The following is an 11,049-nucleotide window of genomic DNA, read 5'->3' as shown; positions in this document are numbered from 1 at the left end:
GATGGTGGGACATGGCATGGACATGACATCGCACGATCAGACACACAAATGGCGTCCCAGGAAAGTATGAAATGGGATGATGCTGTACCATACAGAACAACAGGTCAGAAGCGGTGTCTGAGTGTGCCTGTGTGGAGTCTGTGCTGCGTCGTGCCTTGTCCATTCTGGGTCGTGCCGTGTCCGTGCTGGGTCGTGCCGTGTCCACGCTAGGTCAGCCATGTCAGTGCTGTGTCATGTCCATGCTGTGCCGTGTCCATGCTGTGTCATGTCATGTCATGTCCATGCTGTGTCATGTCGTGTCCATGCTGTGTCATGTCGTGTCCATGCTGTGTCGTGTCGTGTCCATGCTGTGTCGTGTCGTGTCCATGCTGTGTCGTGTCGTGTCCATGCTGTGTCGTGTTGTGTCGTGTCCATGCTGTGTCGTGTTGTGTCCATGCCGTGTCGTGCCGTGTCATGTCCGTGCTGTGTCGTGTCCGTGCTGTGTCGTGTCCATGATGTGCCGTGTCCGTGATGTGCCGTGTCCGTGATGTGCCGTGTCCGTGATGTGCCGTGTCAGTGCTGTGCCGAGTCCGTGCTGGGTCGTTCTGTGTCCATGCTGGGTCAGCCGTGTCCATGCTGGGTCAGCCGTGTCCATGCTGGGTCAGCCGTGTCCATGCTGGGTCAGCCGTGTCCATGCTGGGTCAGCTGTGTCCATGCTGGGTCAGCCGTGTCCATGCTGGGTCAGCCGTGTCCATGCTGGGTCAGCCGTGTCCATGCTGGGTCAGCCGTGTCCATGCTGGGTAAGCAGTGTCCATGCTGGGTCGTATCCGTGCTATGTCATCTCCATGCTGTGTTGTGTCCATGCTGTGTCATGTCCATGCTGTGTCATGTCTGTGCTGTGTCATTCCATGCTGTGTTGTGTCTGTGCTGTGTCATGCCGTATTTCGTCTGGAGTAATATAACTAATTATTTCCTCTGAAGTAATATAATAAATTCAAACAAAATCCCTGATAAACGGTCAAATGAAAGGAAAAACAAAACCAATCTGTAGTGAACATGTGACCGACGATTTCATCTGCACGACTAACACTGCCATTTTCACTAACACCATCTTTGTTTGAATCACTCGCACAAGGCTCGAAACGGCACAGCTCCACAATTCCCCCGAAAGCATTTCTATCAATAACTTCATCTCCGATAGTCTAACTAATAATTTAGTCAACATATAAATGTCCCTGTCTCCCACCTTGTCAGAGGGGCAGTGTATAATAATAATATAATAATAATAATAATAATAATAATAATAATAATGTGAATGTTGATAATTAGTCGTGATTGTAAGAAAATTGTCGATTTCCTTGAAGGCGTTTTATCAATGATGGTGAAATGTTCATGATTGTGAAGATGATTACTTTGCTGGCGAGATGATTGTTGACGATAGTGGGATGAGTATCAAGGATATGAGTGACGGTGATAATCTATCTACATTTTGATGATGATGATGATGAAGTGAGTATCAATGATGGTGTGGGTGATGATCCATATATGTTATATGGCGACCCCATTCTTGCCTTGAAAGTAATGATCATGTGGGTGATGTGAAACTCAGCTTCGAGGTCCAAACGAATGCTCACATCTTGAAGCCCTACTCAAAAAAAACAAAAAACAGAGTCTTACCAATCAAAATCCACAAAAGGTTCACAGCAGTTCAAGTATAAATTGCAATCATAAATTCCAATGGAAATAAACTCATGTTTTCGCAATGTTTACACACCCACCAACAAACTCATCTCCTGGAATAAAATCAAGGTAAAAGTCCACAGACAGTTGTAATCCCTCCAGGAAACAACTTGTTTGAATTGAAGGTGAGTTCACCTTTACGCCCAGGTCGTTAAAATAATTTGTCCAGAATATTATACGAGCTTTCTTACATTCACAGCACTTATTATTATTATTATTATTATTATTATTATTATTATTATTATTCAATGCTTATGAAATAGAATCATAACCTAGAGATTCATGAAATATTGACTCAAGAGTAAAACGGCTTCATGACGCTATTATGACAACAGGTGTGATTCAAGTAAAATGCATTATCAGTTTGCCTCAAGTTCGATGAGCTGGGAGGATGGCCTAGGCCCGAGAGGTACGCACAATTACCTCTGAGCTGTCTGTCTACCTTGGGTTCAAATGTCGAGCCAGCAATAAACTGTCATCCTGGTGTTTTAAAGATGGATGTTATTTGGTTATCCTGTCTGCTGGTATTACTTAGTGGCCGTTAAAGATCCCGATCGTGTACTTCGTGAAGAGTAGACGAGCTATATCCTGGCAAAATTACAAATTCCTGCCCTGACTTCCTGTGTGGCACCTTGGACAAAATTACAAATTCCTGCCCTGAATTCCTGTGTGGCACCCTGGACAAAATTACAAATTCCTGCCCTGACTTCCTGTGTGGCACCATGACAAAATTACAAATTCCTGAACTGACTTCCTGTGTGACACCATGACAAAATTACAAATTCCTGAACTGACTTCCTGTGTGACACCATGACAAAATTACAAATTCCTGAACTGACTTCCTGTGTGACACCATGACAAAATTACAAATTCCTGAACTGACTTCCTGTGTGGCACCATGACAAAATTATAAATTCCTGCCATGACTTCCTGTGTGGCACCATGACAAAATTACAAATTCCTGAACTGACTTCCTGTGTGACACCATGACAAAATTACAAATTCCTGAACTGACTTCCTGTGTGGCACCCTGACAAAATTATAAATTCCTGCCATGACTTCCTGTGTGGCACCATGACAAAATTACAAATTCCTGCCCTGACTTCCTGTGTGGCACCCTGACAAAATTACAAATTCCTGAACTGACTTCCTGTGTGACACCATGACAAAATTACAAATTCCTGAACTGACTTCCTGTGTGGCACCATGACAAAATTACAAATTCCTGCCCTGACTTCCTGTGTGGCACCCTGACAAAATTACAAATTCCTGCCCTGACTTCCTGTGTGGCACCCTGACAAAATTACAAATTCCTGAACTGACTTCCTGTGTGGCACCCTGACAAAATTACAAATTCCTGAACTGACTTCCCGTGTGGCACCATGACAAAATTACAAATTCCTGCCCTGACTTCCTGTGTGGCAGCATGACAAAATTACAAATTCCTGAACTGACTTCCTGTGTGGCACCCTGACAAAATTACAAATTCCTGAACTGACTTCCTGTGTGGCAGCATGACAAAATTACAAATTCCTGCCCTGACTTCCTGTGTGGCACCCTGACAAAATTACAAATTCCTGCCATGACTTCCTGTGTGGCAGCATGACAAAATTACAAATTCCTGAACTGACTTCCTGTGTGGCACCATGACAAAATTACAAATTCCTGCCCTGACTTCCTGTGTGGCACCCTGACAAAATTACAAATTCCTGCAATGACTTCCTGTGTGGCAGCATGACAAAATTACAAATTCCTGAACTGACTTCCTGTGTGGCAGCATGACAAAATTACAAATTCCTGAACTGACTTCCTGTGTGGCACCCTGACAAAATTACAAATTCCTGCAATGACTTCCTGTGTGGCAGCATGACAAAATTACAAATTCCTGAACTGACTTCCTGTGTGGCAGCATGACAAAATTACAAATTCCTGCCATGACTTCCTGTGTGGCACCATGACAAAATTACAAATTCCTGCCATGACTTCCTGTGTGGCACCCTGACAAAATTACAAATTCCTGAACTGACTTCCTGTGTGGCACCCTGACAAAATTACAAATTCCTGCCCTGACTTCCTGTGTGGCACCCTGACAAAATTACAAATTCCTGCAATGACTTCCTGTGTGGCAGCATGACAAAATTACAAATTCCTGAACTGACTTCCTGTGTGGCAGCATGACAAAATTACAAATTCCTGCCATGACTTCCTGTGTGGCACCCTGACAAAATTACAAATTCCTGAACTGACTTCCTGTGTGGCACCCTGACAAAATTACAAATTCCTGCCATGACTTCCTGTGTGGCACCCTGACAAAATTACAAATTCCTGAACTGACTTCCTGTGTGGCACCCTGACAAAATTACAAATTCCTGCCATGACTTCCTGTGTGGCAGCATGACAAAATTACAAATTCCTGAACTGACTTCCTGTGTGGCACCCTGATAAAATTACAAATTCCTGCCATGACTTCCTGTGTGGCAGCATGACAAAATTACAAATTCCTGAACTGACTTCCTGTGTGGCACCCTGACAAAATTACAAATTCCTGAACTGACTTCCTGTGTGGCACCATGACAAAATTACAAATTCCTGCCCTGACTTCCTGTGTGGCAGCATGACAAAATTACAAATTCCTGCCATGACTTCCTGTGTAGCACCCTGACAAAATTACAAATTCCTGCCATGACTTCCTGTGTGGCACCCTGACAAAATTACAAATTCCTGCCATGACTTCCTGTGTGGCACCATGACAAAATTACAAATTCCTGCCATGACTTCCTGTGTAGCACCCTGACAAAATTATAAATTCCTGCCATGACTTCCTGTGTGGCACCATGACAAAATTACAAATTCCTGCCCTGACTTCCTGTGTGGCACCATGACAAAATTACAAATTCCTGAACTGACTTCCTGTGTGGCACCCTGACAAAATTACAAATTCCTGAACTGACTTCCTGTGTGACACCATGACAAAATTACAAATTCCTGAACTGACTTCCTGTGTGGCACCCTGACAAAATTACAAATTCCTGCCCTGACTTCCTGTGTGGCACCCTGACAAAATTACAAATTCCTGAACTGACTTCCTGTGTGGCACCCTGACAAAATTACAAATTCCTGAACTGACTTCCCGTGTGGCACCATGACAAAATTACAAATTCCTGCCCTGACTTCCTGTGTGGCAGCATGACAAAATTACAAATTCCTGAACTGACTTCCTGTGTGGCACCATGACAAAATTACAAATTCCTGCCCTGACTTCCTGTGTGGCACCCTGACAAAATTACAAATTCCTGCCATGACTTCCTGTGTGGCAGCATGACAAAATTACAAATTCCTGAACTGACTTCCTGTGTGGCACCATGACAAAATTACAAATTCCTGCCCTGACTTCCTGTGTGGCACCCTGACAAAATTACAAATTCCTGCAATGACTTCCTGTGTGGCAGCATGACAAAATTACAAATTCCTGAACTGACTTCCTGTGTGGCAGCATGACAAAATTACAAATTCCTGCCATGACTTCCTGTGTGGCACCCTGACAAAATTACAAATTCCTGAACTGACTTCCTGTGTGGCACCCTGACAAAATTACAAATTCCTGCCCTGACTTCCTGTGTGGCACCCTGACAAAATTACAAATTCCTGCCCTGACTTCCTGTGTGGCACCCTGACAAAATTACAAATTCCTGCAATGACTTCCTGTGTGGCAGCATGACAAAATTACAAATTCCTGAACTGACTTCCTGTGTGGCAGCATGACAAAATTACAAATTCCTGCCATGACTTCCTGTGTGGCACCCTGACAAAATTACAAATTCCTGAACTGACTTCCTGTGTGGCACCCTGACAAAATTACAAATTCCTGCCATGACTTCCTGTGTGGCAGCATGACAAAATTACAAATTCCTGAACTGACTTCCTGTGTGGCAGCATGACAAAATTACAAATTCCTGCCATGACTTCCTGTGTGGCACCCTGACAAAATTACAAATTCCTGAACTGACTTCCTGTGTGGCACCCTGATAAAATTACAAATTCCTGCCATGACTTCCTGTGTGGCAGCATGACAAAATTACAAATTCCTGAACTGACTTCCTGTGTGGCACCCTGACAAAATTACAAATTCCTGAACTGACTTCCTGTGTGGCACCATGACAAAATTACAAATTCCTGCCCTGACTTCCTGTGTGGCAGCATGACAAAATTACAAATTCCTGCCATGACTTCCTGTGTGGCAGCATGACAAAATTACAAATTCCTGAACTGACTTCCTGTGTGGCACCATGACAAAATTACAAATTCCTGCCATGACTTCCTTTGTGGCACCATGACAAAATTACAAATTCCTGAACTGACTTCCTGTGTGGCACCCTGACAAAATTACAAATTCCTGCCCTGACTTCCTTTGTGGCACCATGACAAAATTACAAATTCCTGCCCTGACTTCCTGTGTGGCACCATGACAAAATTACAAATTCCTGAACTGACTTCCTGTGTGGCACCCTGACAAAATTACAAATTCCTGCCATGACTTCCAGTGTGGCACCTCGGACAAAATTACAAATTCCTGCCATGACTTCCAGTGTGGCACCATGACAAAATTACAAATTCCTGCCATGACTTCCTGTGTGTCACCATGACAAAATTACAAATTCCTGCCCTGACTTCCAGTGTGGCACCATGACAAAATTACAAATTCCTGCCCTGACTTCCTTTGTGGCACCATGACAAAATTACAAATTCCTGCCCTGACTTCCTGTGTGGCACCCTGACAAAATTACAAATTCCTGCCATGACTTCCTGTGTGGCACCCTGACAAAATTACAAATTCCTGAACTGACTTCCTGTGTGGCACCCTGACAAAATTACAAATTCCTGCCATGACTTCCAGTGTGGCACCATGACAAAATTACAAATTCCTGCCATGACTTCCTGTGTGGCACCCTGACAAAATTACAAATTCCTGCCATGACTTCCTGTGTGGCACCATGACAAAATTACAAATTCCTGCCCTGACTTCCAGTGTGGCACCATGACAAAATTACAAATTCCTGCCCTGACTTCCTTTGTGGCACCATGACAAAATTACAAATTCCTGCCATGACTTCCTGTGTGGCACCCTGACAAAATTACAAATTCCTGCCATGACTTCCTGTGTGGCACCATGACAAAATTACAAATTCCTGCCATGACTTCCTGTGTGGCACCCTGACAAAATTACAAATTCCTGCCATGACTTCCTGTGTGGCACCCTGACAAAATTACAAATTCCTGCCATGACTTCCTGTGTGGCACCATGACAAAATTACAAATTCCTGCCCTGAATTCCTGTGTGGCACCTTGGACAAAATTACAAATTCCTGAACTGACTTCCTGTGTGGCACCATGACAAAATTACAAATTCCTGCCCTGACTTCCTGTGTGGCACCTTGGACAAAATTACAAATTCCTGCCCTGACTTCCTGTGTGGCACCTTGGATAAAATTACAAATTCCTGAACTGACTTCCTGTGTGGCACCCTGACAAAATTACAAATTCCTGCCCTGACTTCCTGTGTGGCACCATGACAAAATTACAAATTCCTGCCCTGACTTCCAGTGTGGCACCATGACAAAATTACAAATTCCTGCCATGACTTCCTGTGTGACACCATGACAAAATTACAAATTCCTGAACTGACTTCCTGTGTGGCACCATGACAAAATTACAAATTCCTGCCCTGACTTCCTGTGTGGCACCCTGACAAAATTACAAATTCCTGCCCTGACTTCCTGTGTGGCACCATGACAAAATTACAAATTCCTGCCATGACTTCCTGTGTGTCACCATGACAAAATTACAAATTCCTGCCCTGACTTCCAGTGTGGCACCATGACAAAATTACAAATTCCTGCCCTGACTTCCTTTGTGGCACCATGACAAAATTACAAATTCCTGCCCTGACTTCCTGTGTGGCACCATGACAAAATTACAAATTCCTGAACTGACTTCCTGTGTGGCACCCTGACAAAATTACAAATTCCTGCCATGACTTCCAGTGTGGCACCTCGGACAAAATTACAAATTCCTGCCATGACTTCCAGTGTGGCACCATGACAAAATTACAAATTCCTGCCATGACTTCCTGTGTGTCACCATGACAAAATTACAAATTCCTGCCCTGACTTCCTTTGTGGCACCATGACAAAATTACAAATTCCTGCCCTGACTTCCTGTGTGGCACCCTGACAAAATTACAAATTCCTGCCATGACTTCCTGTGTGGCACCCTGACAAAATTACAAATTCCTGAACTGACTTCCTGTGTGGCACCCTGACAAAATTACAAATTCCTGCCATGACTTCCAGTGTGGCACCATGACAAAATTACAAATTCCTGCCATGACTTCCTGTGTGGCACCCTGACAAAATTACAAATTCCTGCCATGACTTCCTGTGTGGCACCATGACAAAATTACAAATTCCTGCCCTGACTTCCAGTGTGGCACCATGACAAAATTACAAATTCCTGCCCTGACTTCCTTTGTGGCACCATGACAAAATTACAAATTCCTGCCATGACTTCCTGTGTGGCACCCTGACAAAATTACAAATTCCTGCCATGACTTCCTGTGTGGCACCATGACAAAATTACAAATTCCTGCCATGACTTCCTGTGTGGCACCCTGACAAAATTACAAATTCCTGCCATGACTTCCTGTGTGGCACCCTGACAAAATTACAAATTCCTGCCATGACTTCCTGTGTGGCACCATGACAAAATTACAAATTCCTGCCCTGAATTCCTGTGTGGCACCTTGGACAAAATTACAAATTCCTGAACTGACTTCCTGTGTGGCACCATGACAAAATTACAAATTCCTGCCATGACTTCCTGTGTGGCACCTTGGACAAAATTACAAATTCCTGCGCTGACTTCCTGTGTGGCACCTTGGACAAAATTACAAATTCCTGAACTGACTTCCTGTGTGGCACCCTGACAAAATTACAAATTCCTGCCCTGACTTCCTGTGTGGCACCATGACAAAATTACAAATTCCTGCCCTGACTTCCAGTGTGGCACCATGACAAAATTACAAATTCCTGCCATGACTTCCTGTGTGACACCATGACAAAATTACAAATTCCTGAACTGACTTCCTGTGTGGCACCATGACAAAATTACAAATTCCTGCCCTGACTTCCTGTGTGGCACCCTGACAAAATTACAAATTCCTGCCCTGACTTCCTGTGTGGCACCCTGACAAAATTACAAATTCCTGAACTGACTTCCTGTGTGGCACCATGACAAAATTACAAATTCCTGCCCTGACTTCCTGTGTGGCACCCTGATAAAATTACAAATTCCTGCCATGACTTCCTGTGTGGCACCATGACAAAATTACAAATTCCTGAACTGACTTCCTGTGTGGCACCATGACAAAATTACAAATTCCTGCCATGACTTCCTGTGTGGCACCATGACAAAATTACAAATTCCTGCCCTGACTTCCTGTGTGGCACCCTGATAAAATTACAAATTCCTGCCCTGACTTCCTGTGTGGCACCTTGGACAAAATTACAAATTCCTGAACTGACTTCCTGTGTGGCACCATGACAAAATTACAAATTCCTGAACTGACTTCCTGTGTGGCACCATGACAAAATTACAAATTCCTGCCCTGACTTCCTGTGTGGCACCCTGACAAAATTACAAATTCCTGCCATGACTTCCTGTGTGGCAGCATGACAAAATTACAAATTCCTGAACTGACTTCCTGTGTGGCACCATGACAAAATTACAAATTCCTGCCATGACTTCCTTTGTGGCACCATGACAAAATTACAAATTCCTGCCATGACTTCCTTTGTGGCACCCTGACAAAATTACAAATTCCTGCCATGACTTCCTGTGTGGCACCTTGGACAAAATTACAAATTCCTGCCATGACTTCCAGTGTGGCACCATGACAAAATTACAAATTCCTGCCATGACTTCCTGTGTGTCACCATGACAAAATTACAAATTCCTGCCCTGACTTCCAGTGTGGCACCATGACAAAATTACAAATTCCTGAACTGACTTCCTGTGTGTCACCATGACAAAATTACAAATTCCTGCCCTGACTTCCAGTGTGGCACCATGACAAAATTACAAATTCCTGAACTGACTTCCTGTGTGGCACCATGACAAAATTACAAATTCCTGCCCTGACTTCCAGTGTGGCACCATGACAAAATTACAAATTCCTGAACTGACTTCCTGTGTGGCACCATGACAAAATTACAAATTCCTGCCATGACTTCCTGTGTGGCACCATGACAAAATTACAAATTCCTGCCCTGACTTCCTGTGTGGCACCCTGACAAAATTACAAATTCCTGCCCTGACTTCCAGTGTGGCACCATGACAAAATTACAAATTCCTGAACTGACTTCCTGTGTGGCACCATGACAAAATTACAAATTCCTGCCCTGACTTCCTGTGTGGCACCATGACAAAATTACAAATTCCTGCCCTGACTTCCTGTGTGGCACCCTGACAAAATTACAAATTCCTGAACTGACTTCCTGTGTGGCACCATGACAAAATTACAAATTCCTGCCCTGACTTCCTGTGTGGCACCCTGACAAAATTACAAATTCCTGCCATGACTTCCTGTGTGGCACCATGACAAAATTACAAATTCCTGAACTGACTTCCTGTGTGGCACCCTGACAAAATTACAAATTCCTGAACTGACTTCCTGTGTGGCACCCTGACAAAATTACAAATTCCTGCCATGACTTCCTGTGTGGCACCATGACAAAATTACAAATTCCTGAACTGACTTCCTGTGTGGCACCCTGACAAAATTACAAATTCCTGAACTGACTTCCTGTGTGGCACCCTGACAAAATTACAAATTCCTGCCATGACTTCCTGTGTGGCAGCATGACAAAATTAAAAATTCCTGAACTGACTTCCTCTGTGGCACCCTGACAAAATTACAAATTCCTGCCCTGACTTCCTTTGTGGCACCATGACAAAATTACAAATTCCTGAACTGACTTCCTGTGTGGCACCTTGGACAAAATTACAAATTCCTGCCATGACTTCCAGTGTGGCACCTTGGACAAAATTACAAATTCCTGCCATGACTTCCAGTGTGGCACCATGACAAAATTACAAATTCCTGCCATGACTTCCAGTGTGGCACCTTGGACAAAATTACAAATTCCTGCCATGACTTCCAGTGTGGCACCATGACAAAATTACAAATTCCTGCCATGACTTCCTGTGTGGCACCATGACAAAATTACAAATTCCTGCCATGACTTCCAGTGTGGCACCATGACAAAATTACAA

The 11,049-nt window shown here is 43.8% G+C and overlaps 1 protein-coding gene across 2 annotated transcripts in view; it reads right to left on the bottom strand.

The window, feature by feature from the left end:
* LOC137436521 (laminin subunit beta-2-like) overlaps window positions 1-11,049 on the bottom strand; it is a 205,141-nt gene that overhangs the window by 157,647 nt on the left and 36,445 nt on the right. For both annotated transcript variants that reach the window (XM_068130383.2, XM_068130382.2), the window contains exon 5: window positions 1,551-1,624. In XM_068130383.2, coding sequence (XP_067986484.2) covers window positions 1,551-1,624 — 74 coding nt within the window. The remainder of the gene's footprint in view (window positions 1-1,550; window positions 1,625-11,049) is intronic.

The sequence above is a fragment of the Myxine glutinosa genome, chromosome 11 (assembly GCF_964187855.1).
Source record: "Myxine glutinosa chromosome 11, kmMyxGlut1.1, whole genome shotgun sequence".
In the NCBI taxonomy this organism is placed as follows: Eukaryota; Metazoa; Chordata; class Myxini; order Myxiniformes; family Myxinidae; genus Myxine; species Myxine glutinosa.
Note: the sequence above shows the minus strand (reverse complement) of the source record. Positions and strands in the feature narration are given on the sequence as shown.